Source organism: Myotis yumanensis, unplaced genomic scaffold (assembly GCF_028538775.1).
Source record: "Myotis yumanensis isolate MYYU_CA2020_CCGP unplaced genomic scaffold, mMyoYum1.0.hap1 SCAF_5, whole genome shotgun sequence".
Taxonomy (NCBI): Eukaryota; Metazoa; Chordata; class Mammalia; order Chiroptera; family Vespertilionidae; genus Myotis; species Myotis yumanensis.
Genome location: NW_027223756.1, coordinates 93872336 through 93898320, shown reverse-complemented (window position 1 = coordinate 93898320; position 25985 = coordinate 93872336). Strand labels below are relative to the sequence as shown.

The 25985-nt window shown below is 39.0% G+C and overlaps 1 protein-coding gene across 2 annotated transcripts in view; it reads right to left on the bottom strand.

Moving 5' to 3' along the window:
- The window catches only part of PIWIL2 (piwi like RNA-mediated gene silencing 2), a 55977-nt gene that overhangs the window by 17704 nt on the left and 12288 nt on the right, over positions 1-25985 (bottom strand). For both annotated transcript variants that reach the window (XM_070414085.1, XM_070414086.1), the window contains exons 10-19: positions 20469-20657; positions 19797-19881; positions 19037-19126; positions 17281-17421; positions 15900-16013; positions 14747-14935; positions 11853-11954; positions 10927-11043; positions 10060-10148; positions 9071-9176 (exon numbers count right to left, since the gene is read on the bottom strand). In XM_070414085.1, the coding sequence (XP_070270186.1) occupies positions 9071-9176; positions 10060-10148; positions 10927-11043; positions 11853-11954; positions 14747-14935; positions 15900-16013; positions 17281-17421; positions 19037-19126; positions 19797-19881; positions 20469-20657 (1222 nt within the window). The remainder of the gene's footprint in view (positions 1-9070; positions 9177-10059; positions 10149-10926; positions 11044-11852; positions 11955-14746; positions 14936-15899; positions 16014-17280; positions 17422-19036; positions 19127-19796; positions 19882-20468; positions 20658-25985) is intronic.

The window sequence follows — 25985 nt, the reverse complement described above, 5'->3', positions numbered from 1 at the left end:
CTTTAAATATATTTTATTGAATTTTTACCGAGAGGAAAGGAGAGGGATAGAGAGTTAGAAACATCGATGAGAGAGAAATATCGATCAGCTGTCTCCTGCACACCCCTCACCGGGGACGTGCCCGCAACCAAGGTACATGCCCTTGACCGGAGTCGAACCTGGGACCCTTGAGTCCGCAGTCCGACACTCTATCCACCGAGCCAAACCGACTAGGGCTCTTTCTTGATCTCATTGGTAACCCATTCATTTTTCAGTAACATGCTATTTAGCCTCCATGTGTTTGAATGTTTATACTATAGTTGATTTCTAAATTCATTCCACTCTGATCTGAGATGTTTGATATTTCAATTTTCTTGTACTTCTAGAGATTTGTGTCCTAACATGTGGTCTATCTTTGTGAATGATTCATGTGCACTTGAGAAGAATGTATATTCTACAGGTTTGAAGTGAAATGTTCTATAAATGTCAATTATAGACTGATTCAGTATGTCCTCTGAGTCACTGTTTCCTTGTCTGGAAGATCTGGTGGGCATGTGACATTATGTATTTGAAAAGCCCATAGAATGTACAATACAAAGAGTGAACCCTAATATAAATTATGGGCTTTACAACTATTAGCCCTGATATAATGTTGTAACAATAGGGGGAACTGTGTCTGTAGGTTGGTGAAAACTCTAAATTTAAAACTAATTTAAAAAATAAAGTCTCTTAATTTAAAAACACACTTAGCCCTTTCTGGTTTGGCTTAGTAATTAGAGTGTCAGCCTGCAGACTGAAGGGTGGTGGGTTTGCTTCTGTTCAAGGGCTCATACTCGGTTGCAGGCTCGATTCCTGACCTGGGTTAAGGCAAGTGCAGGAGGCAGCCAATTGATGTGTCTCTCTCACATCAATGTTTCTGTCTATCTCCCTTCCTTCCACTCTCTAAAATATCAATGGATAAATATCCTTGGGTGAGGATTAACAAAAATAAACAAAAGAAAACCCATAGGGAGGATTAAAAATGGTGGTGGAATAAGTGGATGCTACGTGGACACAATCCCAGGACCAAACTGGAATTACGACTAAAATACATAAAAACTTCCTGAATAATAAACAGAAAACTTGCTAGAGAGAACCCTGATAACTGAGGATGGAAAGTGGAGACCACAGAGACCAGTAGGAGGGGCAAAGGTGCAAAAGGGCTGGCCAGCATCCCACAGACAGCATCTGAAGTTCCCTAGATATATCTCAGCTGTGGGGGGTTGCCACTGAGAACTCTAATCCCCAAGCTGGGTCCCCTAGCAGAGAGTACCAGAACTTGGAAGGGTACCCACATAACATCTGGCTGTGAAAAGCAGTGGGGTTGTTATCTGCCAGGGAGAGAGGGTTGGAAATTTAGGCACCCTCTTAAAGGGACAACACACAAGATTACCTGTGGAGCCACTCACCTTGTGCTCCAGCAGAAGGAGGGCAGAGTGGACTGGAGCTGTGTGAGTGGAAGCCAGGATAGGGAGCTCTGGGATTATAGGTCAGAAACCAGACACCCTGGTTTCCTGTGCTGAGTCATTCCCTCACGCTGCAGAATTCATCTTTCTCATGCAGACAACTGCTCTCTATGCAGTTTTGCCTGGGAGGAAGACAGTTGACCCATCCTATTGGAAAACACCTTGCCCCACAGTGTTGACTCTTGTATGTGCCCTGACTGGGAATCAAACCTGCAACCTTGGTGTATCAGGACGATGCTCTACCCAACAACTACTTGGCCAGGGCTTCTCGTTTTTTCTCTTTTAACATGTTTATCTTCTTTTAAGCTTTATTTTTATTATTTACACTATTACAGATGTCCCCATTTTCTCTCCCTTTGCCCACTTTCACCCAGCCCTCACCCCTCACTTCCCTCTGGTCAACACCACACTGTTGTCTCTATGGGTTATGCATGTATGTTCTTTGCCTAACCCTTTCACCTTCTTTCATGCATTTCCACTTTTCCCCTCCCCTCTGACAGCTGTCAGTCTGTTCCTTGCCTCTGATTCTATTTTGTACATCATTTTATTTTGTTCATTACATCCTTTTCTTGTCTTTTTGTATTACCTAGGACTTCTGGTATGATATTGAGTGTACAAGCAGTGAGAAGGAAAATACTTGTCTTGTTCCCAATTCTTAATGGAGAAGCATGTAGTTTCGCACAATTAAGTATAATGTTAGCTGTAGGGTTTTCGTAGATGTTCTGTATTAAGTTTATGAGGTTCACCCTCTACTACTAGTTTGCTAGGGTTTTTGTAAATCATGAATGGGAGTTGACTTTTGTTAAATGCTTTTTTGCATCTATTGATGTGATATTTTTCTCCTTTAGCCTACTGATATGATAAACTGCCTTGATTTTCATATCAAATGTTAAATTAGCCTTGCATAACTGGAATTTAAGCCACTTCATTGTTGTATTGCTCTTTTCCAAGAGTTGCTGTAACAATGAACTAAAACTGAGTGGCTTAGAACCACAGAAATTTATTATCTTACAGTTCTGAAACGTAGAAGCAGGGTATCAAGGAATCAGCAGGGCCATGATTCCTCCAAGGCTCTAGGGAAAGAATACTCCCTAGCCTCCTATAGCTTCTCGTGGTTTCTAATAATCCCTGCTGTTTCTGGGCTTGTACATAGACCACTCCAATCTCTGCCTGCACCATCATAGCACCTTCTCTCCAGTGTGTCTGTGTCTCTGCTTCTTTACATGGCCTTCACCCTATGAGTCTGTGATCAAATTTCCCATTTCTTAAAAGAATATTAATCATTGGATTAGGACCCACCCCAACCCACCTACTTCATCTTAACTTGACCATCTGCAAAGGCCCTATTTCCAAAGAAGGTCACATTAACAGGTTCCAGGCAGACATGAATTTGGAGAGCCAGTATTCACTTCAGTACAGCCACGGTGTATAATTTTTCATGCATAGTTTTATTTGATTTGCCATTTTGTTGAGGATTTTTGCATATTTGTTCCTGAAAAATATTGGTCTCTAGAGAAATGCTTTTATCTGCTTTTGGTGATAAGTGGTATTTCTTTCTTTTCTCTTTTGTTAGTCCTCACTTGAGGATATTTATTCCAATGGTTTTTAGAGAGTGGACAGGAGAGAGGGAGGGAGATGGGGGGAAGAGAGAGTGAGAGAGAGAGAGAAAGAAAAAGAAATATGGATGTGAGAGAGATACTTCTATTGGTTATCTCCCGCACGCTCCCTGACTTCTCATTGACCGGGCAGGGGATTGAACCTGCAACCCAGGTACATGCCCTTGACTGGAATTGAACCCCTGACCCTTGCAGGGGGGTGGGGAAGTGGGAGGGGAAGGAAGTGGGCAGTGATGCTCTAACCAAGGATTCCAGAGCAAGTGATATTTTATTTTGATTTTCATTTCTATAACAATTGATATTAAGCTTTTCTGTGCTTCTTGTCTATTGTGTATGCTCTTTGGAGAAATGTCTATTCAAATGTTTGCCTAATTTATTTATTTTTATATTTTTATTGACTTCAGAGAGGGAGGGAAAGGGAGAGAGAGACAGAAACTTCAATGAGAGAGAATCATTGATTGGCTGCCTCCTGCATGCCCCCGACTGGGAATTGAGCCTGCAACCTGGGCATGTGCCCTGATCATGGAATCAAACTGTGACCTCCTGGTTCATAGGTCAATGCTCAACCACTGAGCCATGCTGGCCAGGCTGTTTGCCCAATTTAAAAATGGGTTGTCTCTTTACTGTTGAGTTCTTATTATATATTCTGGAAACTAGACCATTACCAGATATATCCGATAAATGATTTGTCCCATTCCATGGATTATCTGTGATTTTTTTGACAGTGTCCTTTTTTGGGGGGTGAGGGCTCAATTAGAAGAACTTGGGCCCCCTTGATAGTGTCCTTTGAGGCACAAAATGTTTTAATTTTTATGAAGTCTCATTGGGAGAGGGAGAAGGTAAGGGAGAGGAAGAAGGAGAAGGAGTGGTAAAAGGAAAGAGGGAGGAGGAGGGAGAAACACTGATGTGAGAGAGTCACATCAAATGGTTACCTCCTGCACTAGAAGAGGGATCAAACCTGCAACCCAGGTACATGCCCTTGACCAGGAATTGAACCTGTGACCTTTGGTGAGTGGGCTGATGCTCTAACCACTTAGCAACACTAGACAGGGCACCAGTTTTTCTTTACTTCTGGTTTTTAGTTCTTTAGATTTATAGCCCAAAGTGGGGAGTGTACTCTGGATCACCACTAATTTTAAGGCCCTGTTTCTAGTTTTTGATCCTTAAATATTTTCAAGTTTCTCCAAATATTTTAAACATTTCAGCTGTCTCTCCAGAATTAGCATATGTCCCTAAAGTTTCTGTTCTTTTGTACCTTGGCTTTCTTATTCTTTTTTTTGCCTTATTATTCTTCAATTAAACTTTTTATTATCTATTACATAATATATTATATATGTAATGTTTATGTATATACATGCACATATATATACACATACACATATACATGTGTGTAATATATGTTTAATATATTTTTTAAATACTGACACCTGCATATGTTTAAAAACATAGTATTTATAATACAGTTAACAGAAAGAATGTAGGGTTTAGATTGATGTTTTTTATACAGAGATTTAAGGTGTCTGGAGTATGAGAAACTTTGGAACACTAGCACTCTGGGTTAGCATATCTGATTTTATGGACTAAAAAAATTCAAGGATGAGCTGCAGTTCCTCTAAGAACTTATATACCTCTCAGTCACCCTTATTCCTAAGATGTAGCCCTTTGGTACCCCAAACAAAGATGATGGAGGTTTTCTAGGGCCATCTACCCTAAGTGGGTTCTAAACTCTGATCACTGTCCACCTCGAAAACAGCAAGATTATGAAAAGCACACCTCAGAAAAGAACTTCTTGAATGGAAAAGGACTTCCAAAAATCAGTTCCTCCATTAAAGCAAGAAGTACACTGCAAAAAATGGTCAAAATCCACCTTTTTATAACTATTGATACTAATTGGAGGCTTGCAACAATTTGAAGAGCACTTATTCAATAAAAATGGCTGAGTCTTGGTAAGAACAATGACTTTGAGGTGTTTAAACTTGTTCTATGCACATCCCCTTTTCTTTGATGTGGTTTTTACACCCTGCAGCTTCACTACGATGTTAATGTGAAAACAATCTACCAGTCCCTAGAGGGGGCAGAACAAGTTCAAGGCATTTTAAAGAAATATTTGTGTAGTCATTAGCTGAATAAAGTTAAGCACAGGGAGATTTCAGTGGCTATGCGCAGTTCAGACTACAGAGATTACAGAATCAGGCCAAGAAACTCATCAAACAAGTAAGACTAACAACAATCCTTGGGAGTGGAGATATAATTTACAGAGTTGCCACATTATACTAAAAATGTCCAGTTTCCAATAAAAATTTCTGAGGCACGCCAACAAAGTATAGTCCATACACATGAAAAAAAAAAATGTTACCAATGTTAGTTTTACTAGACAAGTACTCTAAACCAACTATTTTATTTAATGTATTTATTTTATTTTTGTTAATCCTTTCTTTATTCCCTCCATGAGTGTGTACTCACACTCAACGTGAGTAGGGTCAAGGAAAGTCTTGTTAGATATTTTCCCCTTCTCTATGGGATCTAGAGAAGGGGATGGGGTGGGAAGAATGCAGACATAACAATAACTTTTCTAGTCCTTTGAAAATGTCTTTCACTAGCTAAACCAACCAGAAGCCAGGCAAGAAAGCCAATGATATAATCAATATGGACCAACCTTCCAGTCACAGAGCAGGGTGAGAAGAGGTTAAGAGGAGATCTAGAAGAGCAAATAGAAAAAATTCCATAGTTTCTCTCCAAAACAAAAATCACTGACTATGTTCTAAATTTAAGAAAAAAGAAAAGAAAGTTTAAGAAATTCAAGAATAATGATCAGAGAAAAGTATGAGGCAGAATAGCAAAAAGCTAGGAAAATTCCTTGGCAAGTGGAATGGGGAAACTGAGATAGCCAAACGAACTGGAGGAACAATTTACAGCCAGATCCAGGTCACTAGGGTGGAAAGCCCCGGGTGCCTACCAACAGACCAAATTGGCTCCAGATCTTGCCCCCAGATGGCCTTTCCTCCCCTGGCATAAAATAAAAATAATTTTTAAAAAAAGACGCATAAAAAAACAAAAAAACTAGCAAAAAACCCACGATACTTTTCGTTGTTTTTCCCCACATGAGTATAACACTCTCTCCTACCTGATGCAGTGGTTCTTGGATCAGGACTACAACTGCAGGTGTCAGAAGCTGGGCATGTACTCATTTGCTAGAGCTGCTGTAATGAAGTACCACTAACTGGGTGGCTTAAACAAAGAAATGTACCATCACCCAGGCCTGGAGGTTAGAAGTCCAAACTCAAGGCATTGGTAGGGTTGGTTCCTTCTGAAGCTTGTTAGAGTCTTTTCAGACTCCCTCCTAGCTCTTGGTTGCCACAGGTGTTCCTTAGCTTGTAGACTGTGATCTCCCTGTGCCTTACATTGTCTTTATTCTATGTGTGTTTGTCTCTGTGTCAAAATCTCTCTTCATAAGAACAGTCATATGGATTAGGGCCCTCTCTAATGACCTCATCTTAATTGGATCATCTATAAAGACCCTAATTCCAAATAACGTTACATTCACTGGTAGGACTTCAACATCTTTTGGGGTGGGGGCACAATTCAACCCACAACAATATCTAAACAGGAAACTATCTATACTAATAAAAGGGTAATATGCTAATTAGACTGGATGTCTTCTAGACATCCTTCCGGATAAATCCATGGTGGCGAGGGCAAGGCAGAGGCGGTTAGGGGCAACTAGGCTGGCAAGGGAGGGCAGTTAGGGGCAACTGGGCTGGCAGGGGAGGGCAGTTAGAGGCGACCGGGCTGGCAGGCAGAGGTGGTTAGGAGCGATCAGGCAGGCAGGGGAAAAGTTAGGGGCGATCAGGCAGGCAGGCAGAGAGGTCAGGGGTGATCAGGCAGGCAGGGGAGCAGTTAGGGGCGATCAGGCCGGCAGGCAGAGGCAGTTAGGGGTGATCAGGCAAGCAGGCAGAGAGGTTAGGGGCAATTAGGCAAGCAGGTGAGCAGTTAGGAGCCAGCGGTCCTGGACTGCGAGAGGGATGTCCGACTGCTGTTTTAGGCCTGATCCCACAGTTGGACATCCCCTGAGGGGTCCTGGATTGGAGAGGGTGCAGGCCAGGTAAGGGACACCCCCTCCTCACTCTGTGCATGAATTTCGTGCACTGGGCCTCTAGTATTTTAAAAAATATTTATGTTAGAGTTCCTAAGGGCCTGATGGTGTTTTCACCTTCTCTGGCAAAACTGAGGTTTGCTGGTTCTCCAAATATTAGTAATATTCAGAATGAAACTCCTCAACAAATAGAATGCAGTGGAACTGATACTGCATGACTTTCCAGGTTGAGGTATAAAAGGCGACATGACTTGCACCTGTTCTTTCAGTTTCTTGGAACACTCATGGCTTGAACCCAGATATTCGGCTAAGGAAGTCCAAATTAGCATATGTGGAAAGACCACAGGAGGAGGCCCACATGGAGAGGGACTGGAGCCCACTAGGCCCTGTCCAACTGCCTGACCATGAATGCCATAAATGCTCACTGCATGTCACTAAGTTTTACAGTAATTTGTAACACAGCCATCAATAACCAAACAGTGCTCAAGTAATTTACAACCCAGAGGGAAAGTTACATAAGGATCCAAGTAATTAATATAAGGCAGGATGTGCTAATTACTACACAGAATATTAACTAAGGGCTTTGGGAGAGAAACATATAAAGATATAAGTCTAGCTAAGGGCTGGAGCAGTGGGGGGCAAAGGGAAAGGCGGAAGAGAAGTAACTTTCAAGCATGGGCCTATAAGACAGACAGAACTTTGAAGGAAAAGCAATCACAACAAGAAAAAGCAAAGTGTGGTAGAACCTGGTGGCAAAGTGACATATCACATGGACCTCCTTCGAGACAAAAATTCAACTTATTTTCTACATAACCTCCAATCAATCCTAAAACAGTATCAAACTATTTGAGGGACACCATAAGAAATGTTACTCTAAAAAAAAGAAGGCAGAGTTCTAGAGACTGACTTTAATCACATGAAAATATTAAATTTCTTGCTGGTTAATCTTCATGCAAAGGGCTAACTCTAACCCTAGCAAATGAAAGTTACTTTATCAATGCTTCCTTTGATGTATTGGCCAAGGAAAAACCCAGTATTTTGCTTGTTCATTTTCCCAGACCCTATATCAGCTTAATGATAGCAATTCTCCATGGTTAGCATTCCTTTGAGTTCTATGGGTGATTTAGAGGGAGGCATCTGTCTTGAACCAAAATGAAAAGAGCCAGCAGCGCCTAATGACAGCCATAAAGCTGAGTAAAGTCATATACTGCTTTATTGCTGATATTTACTCTGTTTCCCTGATAAGGGCATGAAGTCAACGTCTATAGGCATCGGGCTGACAACCTGGGAAATAATCATTACTTACCAAACCAATTCAGAGATTTAGCTCTTTAAGCTGCTGTGTACAAGCAGCAGCCTGAAGGCAGTCCTGTTAACACATTTCGTACCGCTCAGGAGTTTTCTCGTGTTTCACGCGCCATCTGTTAAGGACGGCTCACGAGTGTTCTCGTTTTTCACGCCCATGGAAAAAGGAGCGAATCTAGATACTTACGTAAATTTTGTTTGGTCCCTCTTCATAGAGGAAAATGTTTTACGCAGTACCATATGTTAAAAAAGTACTAGGAACTTTAATTGTTTGATTGTTTTTGTAAATAAAAATGTTATAATTATTGAAAAACAACACCTAAAGTGCATTATGATGATTTAAATAACGTGCAGTTTGCCCAAAAACGTGCGGTCCCTGGCGTATGTCTTAGAGATTTCTATGCAGTACGCAATGCGTTAAGCTACCTGTTCAGCATGACTAACTCTTCAGTCTGTTCAAGAGACTCACCTTCAATGTGGGATTCCCTTCTACTAAGTCAGACTTTCTCTTAAAGTGCTCAGGTAGGCAGTCCTTCAAAATCCCAAAACTTTAGAACTGACATTCTCCTCACCTCATAAAACTTTTTTAAGGAGCCCACGAGGCACAGCTTCAGGCTATCCACAATCTCTTGATGAGGCATCTGGAATACTACTCGTGAATACCATTTTGTGAGGGTGCTAGGATGGAGGCAGTAAGAAAGAAAAAGAGAAGAGGATAAACACACTCACAGAGGAAGGCCCACAGGCTGAATGTTAGCCCACACAGGCTTCTACACACCAATCCAACACCAAGTAGTAAATGCATTTATGTTACATGTAAAAACACAAAGTGATGTGGGGGAAAATATAGGTATAATTGTGAATATTTGCTACAAAACTGCTGCCAGTTGAAAAAGTGGGACAACATAGATACCCACCAACTGAGGACTAGTTAAGTAAATAGTGCTGTGGCATACAATAAACTCCATACAACAGTTAAAGAGAACTTACTTATTGAAGGGACACTGTCCAAGATACACAGTTTAAGTACAAAAATCAAGCTGAGGAAGAGTACACATAGTATTATGCCATTTGTATATACATATATACAGCTCCTATGTGTGTTAGTTAGTATATGCATAGAAGAGAATATGAAAGTATATATACATCAAACCTTAGGTAATGGTTGAAAGAAGATGAACCATGAAAAACTCACTTTCTAAATTTCTACAGATATTTGCACAACCATGCCTTATTTTTACAATCAGAAAAAATAAATAAAAAACTTCCCTCATTTCTGGAGTTAAAAGATAATCTCCGACAAGACACAGCCCTCATTCTGAAGGAGATGCTGTAGCCAGGAAACAAACTTACACATATGACAAGTTTGGTAAATAGTCTGTGTAAACTAATTTCACAGGAAGATAGAGGAGGAAGGACTTGACTGTACTTTATGTATTAGGTAAAAGACAATATACTTTATTATAATATAAAATACTAAAAAAACATTTGCTGTATTTATAGTAAGATTAGGTATCAAAATGATGTAACCAAACGAAATGGCATGATGAAGAGTACTTACAGGTTGATGCTTGCCACGAAGCCAACCACGGAGCGCATTCCTTTGCCGGGATCATGGTAAACATCCATCCCGACTACCATTAACTGTTTCTGTGTTAGAAAACAAAAAACTAATTAAAAAACCCCAAGTGATCCATTCAACCCATATTTAATTATTATTTGAACCTTAAAGCAACATCTGAAAATAAATTCTGGGAAATGAAGAGAAAGACCAGGAATCAATAAATGTTTTCTGTAAACGGCTAAAGAGTCAATGAATGTCTTAGGCTTTGTGAGCCACATGGTCTCTGAAGGAACTATTCAATTCTGCCATCACAGCATGACAGAAGTCACAGATAATGCGTAAAGAAATATGATATGTTCCAATAACAGTGTATTTAAGGGTGCTGACAACTGAACTTCACATAATTTTATTTTTTAATCCTCACCCAAGGATATTTTTCCATTGATTTTTAGAGAGCGTGAAAGAGAGAGAGAAAGACAGAGAAAAATATTGATGTGAGAGAAACACATCGATTGGTTGCCACCTGCAGGAGCCCTGACCAGGGACCAGGCAAGGGAGCAGCCTGCAACCAATGTATGTGCCCTTGACCGGAATCAAACCCGACCCTTTGGTCTGCAGGCCGACGCTCTATCCACTGAGCCAAATCGGCTAGGGAAAACTTCACATAATTTTCATTTATCAGAAAATATTAGCCTTATTTTTGTTTCACCATTAAAAACTGCAAAAACCATTCTTAGCTCATGGGCTATACAAAAACAGGCAATGAACCATTTAGACCACTAAGCACTGAAAGTAGGGCTAACTCTATGAGAAAAATAGCTAGGCAGGTTGAACTGAATGAAGACATATCTCAGCATCACTCACCAGAGGAATATCTACTCCCCAGAGCTCACCACCCAATTTACAGTTAATCTGCAGTAAAATTTTCTGGGCCACACTCCGAAGCTTGGTGGGCTGACCAATGGTTCGGACATTGATGACCTACAAAGAAGGGTCCAAAAAAAGTATGGGGAAAGAGAACACTATCAACCTCTCAGAAAATGTAAATAATTCAAAGTCTATACTACATTTGTTTAAAAAACTTCAGTTAGCAGTCAAAACACTTTGTATTAATAGTTCTAATTCTAGAGTTTCTTGGCAGGCACGCGCACGCGCGCGCGCGCACACACACACACACACACACCTATCAAAAGATCTCATGCAGAGTAAAAATTTTTTTTCAATTTCCATGGGAGAACAGCTTTTCCCTCTTTTTAAAAAAATCCTCACTCAAGGATATGTTTTACTGATTTTAGAGAGGGGGGGAGGGGCAGAGAGAGAGAGAGAGAAATATCGATGTATGAGAGAAACACTGATTGGTTGCCTCCCATATGTGCCCCCATTGGGGATGGAACCCACAACCTATGTATGTACCCTGACTGGGAATTGAACTGACCACCTTTCAGTGCATGGAACAGTGCTTCAACCCATTGAACCACACTGGCCAAGGCAGCTTTCCCCTCTTTGAGTGAAGCCTGTACTCTCAGAACCCAATCATGTGAAACCACCTGGAGACTCACCCTCGACACAAGCAAAAGCACTCATTTGGGAATATGAAAGCAACATTTATGAGGAGCATCTGCTATTCTCCAGGTTACTCTAATGAGGGGCAGGCTTTGTAGGAGGACATTCACATGCTTCCTTCTAATAGTGACTTTAAGTCTTTTTGTACACACATGTATATATCCCTTTTTTCCAAGCCTCAGGGGAAGCTTGTTTCCATCTCTGCCTCCCGCCCAGCTCCCACTCACCTGCGAAGGCACTGGAGCTTGCACACAGCACAGCTTTTTAATGGCCCCATAGAGATCATCACGTGTGCCCATGATGATGCACACAACCATCTGTATCTTCCCCTTGAGGAGATAAAGCATATGTAAGTTTGGCTTGGGAACTTTGACAGGGCTCCAGTCAGAGGCAGTTTGAGAGTCTGCAAAGCCAAGGTACCTTTAAGGTAGAGAGGGGACTGAAACAAAGATGGTGGACATTCTACCACAGAAATGGGTCCTTAAACCCGAATGTTGGGTCCAGGGGTTCTTTGCATAAACACGTAATATGTTACCAAAAATTATCAAAAGCTGATTACCTCATTTATTAGGAGACTTAAGATGCCTAGAAAAGGACCAGACTTGAATACATGCAAGGGTTACTTATTATTTGCTATTTTCAATTCTCTGTAATATTTTTACCACTTTCTTTAGTAAACTAAGCACTTTACTAGTGTTACATTTGAGTAAGTCTAGCTAAGGGCTGGAGCAGTGGGGGACAAAGGGAAAGTGGTATATAAGCTTTTACCTTATTTCTGGTCACACTACTGTATTTATATACCACAGAGCTTTAACTGAGGACACATGGAATGCAATACCACAAGAAACAATTCAGGGCCAAATACAGATGGAAATGAAGCTACTGCCAAACCCGTAAGTAGCACTCACTTGCTCTCTCTCTCTCTCTCTCTCTCTGGTTAGGAGAGAGAATGATTTTGCTAGCAGCACATCTCATATCAGCACCCTCTATCCTTCACTGCTTTAGAGATCCAGTATTAAAAACAGAGGCTCTTTTGCCCAGATGACGTGGCTCAGTGGTTGAGCATGGACATATGAACCAGAGGGTCTTGGTTCGATTCCCAGTCAGGGCATATGCCCTGATTGCAGGCTCGATCCCCAGTATGGGGCATGCAAGAGGCAACCAATTAATGATTATCTCTCATCATTGATGTTTCTATCTCTCTCCCCTCTCCCTTTCTCTCTCAAATCAATAAAAATATATTTTTAAAAACGCAGAGGATCTTTCAAAGTCTGAATAAAGAAAAGTAGCACTCCAGTGAAATAAAGTTGCCAATCCTTTATAGCAGAAATGGCTATAAATGGTGAATCAATAGTATTCTATTCCAAATCAAGATTCGTGTTAGATTAGGACTTCTCGCCATAACTGGTTTGGCTCAGTGGATAGAGCGTCAGCCTGCGGACTGAAGAGTCCCAGGTTCGATTCCAGTCAAGGGCATGTACCTTGGTTGCGGGCACATCCCCAGTGGGGGGTGTGCAGGAGGCGGCTGATCGATGTTTCGCTCTCATCGATGTTTCTAACTCTTTATCCCTCTCCCTTCCTCTCTGTAAAAAAATCAATAAAATATATTTTTTTTAAAAAAGACTTCTCAGAGGACATTCTAGCCATCACATCAAAGAACTTCCAAAGTCATGTAAAACACAGGCTGCACATAGGGAGCCTATGGGCTGAATCTAGCCAATAGATGTAGTTTTTCAGTCCTTATAATGATTTGTAAGTTTTTAAGTTATGAACATTTAAACATAGGGAGATACACACATATGCAAATCTAGATTTTTGGCTTCTATTGAAAACAAATTAAAAATCAATTTGACAATGCTGGGCTTTTTTTTATCTGCGGTTATGGGGTTTACTCTTTTTGGTACATTACAATCCCCTCCTGGCCCACTCCACTCATCTGTGTTACTCATCTGGCTCCAGTAGACATCTGAGTTTGTGATCTCTAACAAAGAGAATAATAAAACAGAATGCCATAAAGATTACAGAGAGACAGTAAGACCAATATGAGTTAAATCTGGTAAACACTATGAATGAAACTCAGATCCATGCTGCATGAAAGCTGTTGGCAATACACACTCAAGAAGAGAACACGAGAAGTTGTGAAATGAGGGAGTTGATGTACTGAACTGGGGTGGGTTTTTTTTGTTTGTTTGTTTGTTTTTTAAAGCAGAGCAGACTTTATCAACCACCACGCCTGGGGGGAGGGAGGCCACAGCAGAGTACACAGGCATGGAAAGTCAGGAGGAAATTAATATAATTCTAGTATTAATCCCACAAGAACCGATCTTCAAGGACTAATTACTGCCAAAATCTTTCCTCTGCTTTTATTTCCTCCTTGATATTCTTCCTGTTTTATGTACATACAGATAAGAACTGCAGGCCTGAACTACTGAGATGGGAGGACTATGACCTGCTCAGCTCCAGTGATCCTGATCCATTATCAGCATGGAGCTAATGGGCCATCTGCCAAGTTCATCACCAGAGCAATTTGACTCTAGAGCCAGACCAGACTGGAACAGCTCAGTATTGAATCGTGCAAGATGGCACCTGGCTCAAGAAGTTGCTTTCTGAGCACGACATGTTCTATATAGATAACGAACTAAAGTTAAGTCAGCTATTCTGAGTCAATTATGTGATGAACAGAACACTAGAGTGAGTGAGAATGCCAACATAAAATAAGAAAAGCAAAATTAACTGAAGGACATAAAAGCTATTTTCTCTTTCTTTTTTTACTGATTTTTTTTTTTTTTTTTTTTTAGAGAGAAAGGGAGAGGGAGAGAAACATAGATGTGAAAGCAAAACATGGATCAGCTGCCTCCTGCATGCCCCCTACCAGGGGTCAAACCAGCACTCGAACCAGCAACCTTGTGGTGCACGGGACAACATCCAACCAACTGAGCCACACACCAGTCAGGGCAAGACTATATTTTCTTAGTTCAGTATTTCATGTGCAGATAAATAAGACACAGGTTTCTGAATAGCATAACAGCTAATTGATAACCAAGGTTATTTAAAATCAAGTATTCAAAGTGTTTTAGAACATTCATCCTATAAATCTACTCAAATTAAATTAATTTATTACCTCAGCTCTCAACATGGATTGAATGGTTCTGACATAGGTCTCTATTCGATCGTCCTTTAGTTCAACCCAGGCCGGAGGGCTCATGCGCATGCCAATGGGGCCAGCTACCTTCTCTAACATGTTAACCAGTTCTTGGGCCTGGTCCATTGCTCTCTTTGGGTAAAAGAGTGCCCAGAAATGCATGGGGACCTAGGAAGAACCACAAGCTACTTTTAGTACTTCCCATAACTTGAACACTCCAGACTCATATCTCGAAAATGTTATTAGAAAATAAATTGCTTTTTACTCTCTCAGCTTGAGTCCTGCCTTACCTACTTCCTATTACTAACACAGATGTGTGTGATAAGTAAATTGGGGCATAGAATACTATAATATACAGCAATGAGAATTGTAGCTCTACAACCATACCTAATAATAGGGCAAAACTCACTAATACAAGGTTGAAGAAATAAAGCTGGACATACAAGAATGTTTACTGTATGATTTCAAACAGCTGAAACAAATCTATGTTGTGAGAAGCCAGGGTTGTGGCTATTCTTGGAGTGTGTGAGGTGAGAGGTGGACAGTAACTAGGAGCATGGATGGGTGCTTCAGGGCACAGGCAAAGTTGTGTTTCTTAACCCTTGGTGTGGATCATTCAGGTCTATTTAATTTGTGAAAATTCATCAGCTATACACTTTCAAGTGTAGTTTTTTCTTTAATGAGAAGCTTTAGAAACAGATGTGTACTTTTTGTGTGGCTATAAAGACCAAGTTAGCTGAAACATTTCAAAATAATTATATACCATTTTGTTCTTTGGTTATCTTAGTAGGAAACTTTTAATTTTGCTTGTTTCACGAATGAAAACACCTTCCAGGAACCCCCAGGGAAAAAGAGGGGGAGGGAAGAAAGGAAGAGTGAGTGGGTGGTAGGCTGGCGCTATATGCAATTTATTTTCTTTTTCTAAATCCATGATAAAACAAAGGGCTTACCTCTAACAACTCATCTAACAAAATAGCTTACTCTCTTTGAAGGACTCTGTTTAGTAGATAATTAAGAATGGGAATTCAGCTGAAACTTTCTCTCAAAAGAGGACACTAAACCATTCCTCCTTCCTAATTTCCACCATTTTAGGAATACTGGTCCTCTCTTTACCACCCTGAAAATCACTCACAGTCAAGATGGGAAGGTCTCTGGTTATTTCCTTAATCCAGTTTACTTCCTGAGATGTGATAAATGAAGTATTTCTTAAGTTAATTCTTTCCATTGGCAGAACACGTCCTTCAATCTAAACAGAAAAGAAAGTACCTATGACATGAGCCATCTGCAAACACTATTTAGGAAAACACTAACATTATTCTCTCTGGGGTCTGGTCAGCTCCACAACATAAACTTGCCCGTTACAACTTCTGGAAATGGCAGAAAAATGAAACTGCTAGCAGTGGGAGTCCATGTCAATAAAAACCCTGGACATATGCAAGTAAAATTTTTACAGGCACTGCTCTTTAGTTATTAAAGCTTCCAACATGGTTTCCTAATAAAGGGATTAGAAAACATTATATTTTTAGAAGCAGAGAATGCATATAAAACAACTATAATTTTAAAGTGAACAGGAGCATAATATTAAAATATATTTTAAGGGGAAAACTGAAAGTAGAAAATTAAAGGTAAAGCCCAGACAGCATGGCTCAGTGGTTGAGTGACCTATGAACCAGAAGGTCACGGGTTCGATTCCCAGTCAGGGCACATGCCCAGGTTGCAGGCATGATCCCTAGTGTGGGTCATGCAGGAGGCAGCCCATCAATGATTCTCTCTCATCATTGATGTTTCTAACTCTCTCTCCCTTTCTGAAACTAATAAAAATATATTTTTAAAAAAGAAAAATTAAAGGTAAAGTTTCTTAATAATGATGAACATAAACTACTATTCTACTTTATACAAAGAAAAAGCTGAAAGGAAAAGGCATAAACATAATGAAAGAACAAATTAAAGTGAAGAATAATAAATCAGTTTCACCTAAATATCCCTAAATAGGAAGATAACTAGGTTGATGATATATCAGTATGATGGACTATTTTGCAATCTTTAAAATCACTTTTTAACTACATGTAATATAATCCTGTTTTTGCAAAAAAAAAAAAAAATAAAGTGCAAGATACACACCATAGAAAATTGAATGAGTCCACACTCAGTAGTGATTATCTCTAGGGAAGTGTAATTATGGGGGATTTTTACTTCGTATAACCTTTACTGTTTACTTTTTTTTAAAGAATGTATTTTATCTATGATTAAAAAAATTTAATTTTTACCACAATGAATAACAATACTACTATTAGCAAGAGTGTAAAGAACTAGACTCATCTTATGCTTATGAAAGTAATTCGGACTGGAAAACTGAAAATTAGATAAAATTTAAGTCAATATTCCTTTGCTACCTAACTGACTAGAAATTAACAGCAAGAACTCCAAAATAAAGATAAGATAGGAAGTTATCACTTAGTCTCACAAAGTTCTGAAATCCTTGTTTTCCTACCCTGTCACATCTTCTGGGTTACCTTGTGTACATCATCCTGCAGATAGAGTCCCCAACGTGTTAGTTCATTACTGGCTGTCTCATTCTTTGAAATTCTCTGTATCAAGCATTTCAAAGCTTTATGGTGCTGTTTGGGGCTCAGGTTGATCTGCTGGGTCAAATCCTAAATAAAATTAAAATGGATATAATTAGTTGTATTACTTTCTTCAATATGAGGTTAAATAAATCCCAATGAGTCTTAAATGTTTCCATAAGAAACCTCCTTTACATTGAAATCTGTAGAAATTTTCAAATATTCTTAAGGACTTTTTAATAAATACTCTCAGGAATGTCAATAAAGTGTAAGATTAAATATTTAAATCATAAAAGAATTTTAAATGTTATTGTTTCTTTCTCCCTCATGGCATCTAAGTCTTATCTCTTTTTCAAAGCTATGTTCTGAATTTAAGATTCCTAAAAGATTCTATGAAACAGGAGCAAAGGGGCTTGATTTTACCTATTTAACATTTGGGGAAAAATGCTCTGTGCCAGGCACACAGCTCAAGGTAATAAAATGAAAGACCAGCCCTTCAATGTCAACATTTTTGTTGTTGTTGTTAAGAGGTTAGTTCAGGGTAGTTGCTTTCTAAATATTTATTGTTGAATGAATATCTAACAAATGTATATGAAGATTCTGAATCACATAAGTGAGTTCTTTCTTTACTCTTCTGAGACTAATAAATTATACAGCTGTTGTTCCCTGGGAGGCAGTCAGGGTCAGTAAGTCTATGGAACTATATAGATAGCTTTGTGATTATAAAGTCATTAGGCAACTGGGAGTTGTAAGGAAGGAACCTTGACCCACATATTAAAAGCACAAGTATCAGAAGGTAAACAAAAAAGAAACTCCTACGTGAATTTAAGCATCACTTCAGATACTTTATGACAGTGGTTCTCAACCTTCTGGACCTTTAAATACAGTTCCTCATGTTGTGACCCAACCATAAAATTATTTTCATTGCTACTTCATAACTGTAATGTTGCTACTGTTATGAATTATAATGTAAATATCTGATATGCAGGATGGTCTTAGGCGTCCCCTGTGAAAGGGTCGTTCGACTGCCAAAGGGGTCGCGACCCACAGGTTGAGAGCCGCTGCTTTATGATGTTACTAAAAATAGATGTGGCATCTGAGAAAAACAAGGTCCCAGGATAAGACAGACATGGATTGGCAAAGGGAGGCAGCGGAGTATCTCAAGTGTGGGAAGCCCCAGGAGTCACAGAGTGTGGAGGTGAAGCACTCAGAGTCTGGACTCATCTTTGCTCCTATTTCCTATAGAAACTGAGCCTAAAACTTCCAGGATACTCCTAGGATTCACAAGATAAACTTCTGTCCTTTTACCTCATCCTCTGACTTGCTGACTTTTTCCTACATTATCTCTTCCATCCCTTCAAATAAACTGAAGGCTTATAGAAATGTTTTTAAAAAATGTAGTGCTCCTAAAGAATCTCATTTATGATCAAATGACCAGTTTGTAGTCATCTATCTGCTTGGTAAGAGTGAATTATGTTTCCTTTTTACCTTATTTCTGGTCACACTACTGTTCTAATAACCTTCAAAAGGAAGCTCTGATTGGCTTTTCCAGTGTGTGAGAAGGGAGATGGATGGATCATGTTTTACAGAGAGGAAAACTGAAGCTTGGAAGAATAAACCCGCCCAGGTAAAGATGCAAGCCTAGCACAGTTCTAGCTCAATCTTCTCCTGAAAAGGTCTCCCACTCAAAGCAGGCATTTCTCACCTTCATGGCCCTGAAGTCCTTCTTCATCCTCTCAGGGATCCCAGTCATGAAGGAAAGCTCAGGCAGCAGCAGGATTTCACCTTTCAGCAGCTTTGAACAGAGAATGGAGAGGGAAAATAAGGCAGGAAAAGAGGATCCTGTTCTCTGGCCTGTACAGGACATGTCATCTCCAGTGCTGGCCCTGCAGGGCTCTCACTGGCAAACTAAAGAATATAAAACCCCAAAGGGCAGTGAAACACTATAAGTACTTTACCCTTTTACCTTCAGTCACAATACTCATAGCTGTTGTATTAGGTAAAGGAAAAAATATTGAAAGTGTCAAAAGGAGAGCAAGAAGTAGAAAAAAAAAATTTGACTCTCTTGAGCTTCCAGACAAGCCAAGACAACACATTCTATCAAGCTGGTGCCTCCACCTTATCTTAGCCTGTCAACCTTCAGCACTCACATTTAAAACAGAAGAGTCAGGTGTCAAGGCACTTTGCTCTGGCCCCAGCCCTCTTAAAATGTCTAAAACTTTCCTAATGAATCCAGTGTTTTAATCTTCTTTTGCAACAAATTCTCCTGATTGCATAATCTAATTAGCTCAGATGAATACTCAACTTCTCATGTAAATCTCAAATGCAAATCCTATGGAGGTGGCAAGAAGACACAGACAAAACTCTGCAACAGCTTTCCCCAAGCACACTGTAACCATTGCTACTCGGCTCCTAGGGCTGTGAAGAGGCCAGAAGCGGCTGGCTGATGGATACTCCCCACTCACCGTCCCTTGGTTATTCTGTCTCTCACTGGGCCTGTGGATCAACAGTGGCTGGTCCTCTTCCTTAATTGTAATCCCATAGTTTTTGCTACAGGACAAAAGCAGGAAAAAATTTCAGAAGCAGTATCACTACTCTTTTAGCAACATAATCTGAGTCTCTTAAAACCAGGACTGAGGTACAAATTTGCCTAATACCCTTGTCAAGGGCCCATTGGAAACTCATCATAGCGTATTTATATAACTGGAAAAAGCAGGTTCAAATTATTGTTGCAATTAAACAGAGGAGAAACAGGCTAATGGTCAAGGAAAGACTGTTTAAAACTGCATCAGGTTAAAGGACTTAGGCAACTAGAAAGGCAAAATGATAGTCGAATGATTAATGACTTGCATTTAATCTCTCCAAGCAGACTTCTAACCAAACCAGCAAAGGAAATACAATCCAAACCCATGAGATTAATTTATGAAGTAATTTCCAAAAGTACTAAAAGGAATGAAAACTGTAAGGGTTGCCTATTCAGGTCCAGTCCCACAAAGGAGTTAATTCATTCTTATGCGCATTACCAATATAATTATTTTAAAAGTGTCCCATTGTATGCCACTATGGAACTCAATATCCTGCTACAGAATGGCAGACTATGTCCCCCCGCCCAACCACGCCCGGTCTAGTCTCTCTACCTGTAGTATTCCAAGAATGTGATCTCCTTCCCATCAGACATTGTGAAGCTATCTTTTGGAGTCTTATTCCAATCGACATCATCAATCCGATAGGTACGGTTGTTGTATCGGGTTATGACAATATTGCCAACCAGAAGCTTAGTGCACTCATCCTGGAAGTTTTCTTTGTTCTGCTGATACATGGCATGCCTTTGGAAAGAAACAAAAGACGTTTGGATCACTTTTGTATACACAAAGCAATATGAAAGGGATTGGTGATACAAATAAGTACTTTAGAGGTACACTCACAGCTATATAGCACCAAAAGGCTCCAGTTGTCTCTTTAAAGAGATAGGAACTCACCTCTTTTCTTTTTAACATTATAAAAACAAACAAACAAATAAAAACAATCAACAAAAAATAACGAAAGGATAAAAATCAATTAAAAAACAGCAACTACAAATGAATAAAATTCACTGTATTCTTAAAACAGGTGGGGAATGCCCAGCCTGCAGGCTGTACAAGGCCCAAGAAATCACTTGGTCAGGCCCTACCAAGGCATCAGGGGTGATTTAATTAAATATTTGACCAAATTCAGCAGGCTAACTGTTAAGTTGATAGTTTTGTATGGCCCGTGAATGATGTTATAAATATCTAAATGGCCCATGGCAAAAAAAAGGTTCCCCACCCCTGCCTTAAAATAAGATACTTAAGACATCAAAATAATCATTCTTATGTATCATCATTATTAGGGACAATAAAACATTTTTTAAATTCTTTTTAAAAATATGTATTTTATTGATTTTTTTACAGAGAGGAAGGGAGAGGGATAGAGAGTTAGAAACATCGATGAGAGAGAAACATCGATCAGCTGCCTCCTGTACACTCCCTACTGGGGATGTGCCTGCAACCAAGGTACATGCCCTTGACTGTAATGGAACCTGGGACCCTTCAGTCTGCAGGTGGATGCTCTATCCACTGAGCCAATTATATTTGTCCTTCTAGCTGAAGGAAGAAACTATAGTATCTGGTGAAGATGCTAAAGATGCAGAGATGAAAAGACTCACCATAAACAAATGTACCCTTGCGGTAATCTCTCTAATGGTGCTGTAAGCAAGGCCACACAGGAAATTTGCAGAAAGCATGTCTGAATATGCCCAGGGAGTCAGGAGAGTTTACAGAAGCAGTTGATACCTGCGGGAGCAATATGCTAGGCAGAACCACCAAGACAGAGGTGTGAGTGACACTCCAGGCAGAGGTAGTGGTGTGTAGAGGCAATCAGGGATCTGGGACAGGGGAGAGTGAGTAGGTGAAAGAGGGACAGAAGATGCTAAGAGTAGGTTACAGACAGGCAGGGTCCAAATATGAATTCCCTTGTAAGTCCAGGAGCAGAGAATGGACTTTTTTCTGTGGGCCAGTGTCACCAGGGTATGTATATTCCTCAAGAACACTAGTCCCTTGAGAGGTCATGAGGTTCCACAATCAAATAAGTTGAGTCCATTCTGCATCTTATAACCCCTTTTTTTGAGATTCACAACATATATTAACAGATCAGGTCGCTAAAGGAGAGAAACATATTTAGTTTCATTTACCTCCTATGAAAAAATATTTTATTTTCTAGTTCATCAAAGGAAGTTACAAAATTCGTACACAGAACCTCACATATGGAATTGGTACAACATTGTTAACTAGGCTGATAGACCTTGTCAGTGTTTGCCGTTTTGTTTTGCATACATTGATTTGTGTATATAGTCCTATGCAATTTTATCTCCTTTATACGTTTATGTAGCTACTACCACAATCAGTCACGAAACTGTTCCATATCAACATAAAGCAACTATTTCATGTTACGCCATTACAGTCACATCCCTTCCCCTTCTCTGCCCCCTGGCACCCACAAACTGTTCTAACTGTTCTCTATCTCTATAGTTTTATCATTTTGAGAATGCTATATAATGGAACATCATGCAACCTTTGGGACTGACATTGTTCACTACACATAATGACCATGAGACCCATCTAGGATGTTGTATCGATAGTTTATTTGTTTTGATTGCTAAGCTGTATTCCATTGTATGGAGGTACCAGAGTTTGTTTAACCATCACTTGTTGAAGGATGCTTTGGTTATTTCCATTTTTTGCTATTGCAAATAATGCTGCTATGAACATTTGTGTACCAGTTTTTGTGTGAATCTAAATTTTCATTTCTATGGGGAAAATGCCAGTGTGTGTGACTCCATTAAGTACATGCTTCATTTTATAAGAAACTGCCAAAAATATTCTCTGGAGTGGCAGAACCGTTTTATATCCTACTCACAGTATACAAGGAGCACTTTCCCTACCTCCTTACCAACGTTTGATATTTTCACTATATCTTATTTTAGTTACTCTAATAGGTGTGCACAACTCGCATTTCCCTAATGGCTAATGATGTTAAACGTCTTTTCACATACTTATTTACCTTCTAAATCATTCTTTGATAAAAATATCTTTAGCCCATTTTCTTAATAGACTGTTATTTTCTTTCATCTTTACTATGGTTTTGCTGGTGTTACATGTTCATTATAAAATAAAAATAATATAAAATAAAAATAAAAACACAATCATAAAACATAGAAATTGAACATGGTTTATAATCCATTCTTCACAGAGAACTACTTTCCTTAAATTGTGAATACTAGTAATTGGAAAAAGAAATGTATAATCATGTCAAATACACTGTTTTGCTCCTTTTTAAAATATTTGTACTGGAGAATATGTTTATTGATTTTTTTAGAGAGGAAAGGGGAAATGGGGGGCGGGGGTGGTGGAGAGAGAAACATCAGTGTGAGAAAAATCTATTAGTTGCTTCCAGTAAGCATCCTGACCAGGGACTGAACTCACAACCTAGGTATATGCCTTGACCAGGACTCGAGCCCACCACCTTTTTGGGGGTGTATGGGATGACGCTCCAACCAACTGAACCACCAGGCCAGGTTTGTTTTGTAACTTAGTTTTAACTTAACATTATCCTTTGGATAGTCTTTCATGTTAGTACAAATACATAAGGTTCTTAGAACAACTACTTTCAAATAAGTCATTTTTCATCCCAAAGAACTAAAATTTGCCAGCGTTGGTTTTGAGTTATGAAGACAATCTAGTACTGGAAAAACCTATGAATATACCAATGTAATAATGATCATAAAAAATTAAAAATGAAAAAAAAATTTAAAAATGTAAATGTAGTAATGACATTATAGTTATATTTTTAAATGAAAGTCAGCGCTCAACCACTGAGCCACGCAGGCTGGGCAACAAATTAGAATTTAAAACTCAGAAAAATAAAACACAATCCAGTCTTGCTACAGTATATTATCTGAAATGTTTAGTTTTCAATCACAAACTATTAGATATGCAAAGAAATGGGAAAGTGTAACCAATAATCATGGGGGGGAAAGAAGTCAATAAAAACTTATCCTGAAAGGTTCAGATACTGAACTTCACACACAAAGAATTCAAAGCAGCAATTATAAATAAGTTCAAATAATTAAAGGAAAATATGATGATGACGAATCAACATATATGGAATCTTAATAAAGTCACAGAAACTAAAAAGCAAAACAAAAAAAGTAGAAATTACAGAATTTGAAAGTACAACCAAAATGAAAAACTGGTACAATGAGCCTGCCAGCAGATTTGAAAATGGCAAAAATAATCACAGACATAAAGATAAATCAATAGAGGGTATCCAATCCACAAGAGAGAGAAAAAAAGACTAAAGACAAAGTCTCAAAGTCCTGTGAGACAATATGGAGAGGTTTATTGTTTTAGCTCTTACATTTAGGTTTGTGATCCATTTGACTTAACTTTTATGGAAGATATAAGATAATAGTCTAGGTTCATTTTGTTGTATATGAATGTCCAATGATCACAAAACTACTCCTTTCTTAGTGATTCATCTTGACACCTTTGTCATAAATGTGTGGGTTCTTTCCTTCTCATATAATTTTAAGCTATAAATTTCCCTCTGACCACTGCATTAGCTATAGTCCCTGATTTTTTGGTATACTAGCTTTTGTTTCCTTTCAGTTCAAGTTATTTTCTGATTTCCCTGGTGCTTTTTCTTTAGGTTATTTAGAGTGTGCTGTTCAACTTCCAAATATTTGGAGGTTTCCTGTTTTTCTTCCTGGTTTCTAGTCTTATTCTAATGTGGTTGGAGAACATATTCTGTATTACTGCATTTCTGACCTCCAGGAAGATAACTGCTCTTTTGTGGTTTCCAGTGGTTCATAAGAACATAAAGGGCACAGGGGAAGACAGGTGGCAGAACCCCAAATCTGTAACAGTTGCAAGGGTACAAGGGGGGACTAAAACACAGAGCTCTACACCTGACAGTGGGGCCACCCACTCTATGCCCAAGTGCTTGAGCTCTGCAGGAGGACTAAGGACCAGGATGTCAAACACCCCAGGGTTCGTGTGTGTGACATAATGGGACGATGCGTGACATAGGACTTCTTACTATCTTGGAGAACGAGTGCTCAAAGCTTTATCTAATTTTATTTTGACAATCTAAGAAATATAATTGGGGGGGGGGGAGAAGATGACATTGACAAAATAAATAGCATTGGAATGTAGAATGAGGAGAATTTGAAGTTGCATTAGTAATAAGTATATATATAATTATGTACTTAGAAAATAGAAATATAATATTTATATCCAAGATAAACAATTGTGCAGAAAAAAATAATCATAGTATATAATACATAGCTCACACACACACACATATATAGCTTTTGCACAGTCACAATAAAATATGACTAAAAGTTTTACAAAACTAAAAGTTTTAAAAAAAGTAAAAACAGCCGGCCAGTGTGGTTCAGTGGTTGAGCGTCAACCTATGAACCAGGAGGTCATGGTTTATTCCCAGTCAGGGCACATGACTGGGTTGTGGGTTCGATCCCCAGTAGGGGGTGTGTTGGAGGCAGCAAATCAATGAAGTTTCTCTCTCATTGCTGTTTCTATCCCTCTCTCTTTCTCTCTCTCTCTCTCTAAAAATCTACAGAAACATATTAATAAAATTGTGAGAAAATATTTTAAAAAATAATTCTGAAAACAGAATTCCTTGACAAGTATTAAAACCTAATAAAGCTACAATAATTAAAACAGTATCACATTAGTTTTAACCACTGGATCAAAATAAAGTTTTCAGAAATAATCCCCAAGTATTTTAGAATATGATAAAGGTAGTGATTTAAATCTAAAGAAAACATTTTTCAATAAATTGTCTAATAGTGCCAAGACAATCATACTTGTCCTAATATCATACCAAGATAAATTCCAGGTTAACATTGGAAAACATAAAATAAGTAAAGCTTTCTAAGAAGAAAAATGAAGGCAGAAAACAAAGAAAGATGTAGTGATTTTTAAAGACATCTACTTTTTATTTTTTGTTAATCCTCGCTAGAGGATATTTTTTCCATTGATTTTTAGAGAGAGTGGAAGGGAAGAGGTAGGATATTTTTTCCATTGATTTCAGGGAGAGCAGAAGGGAGGGGGAAG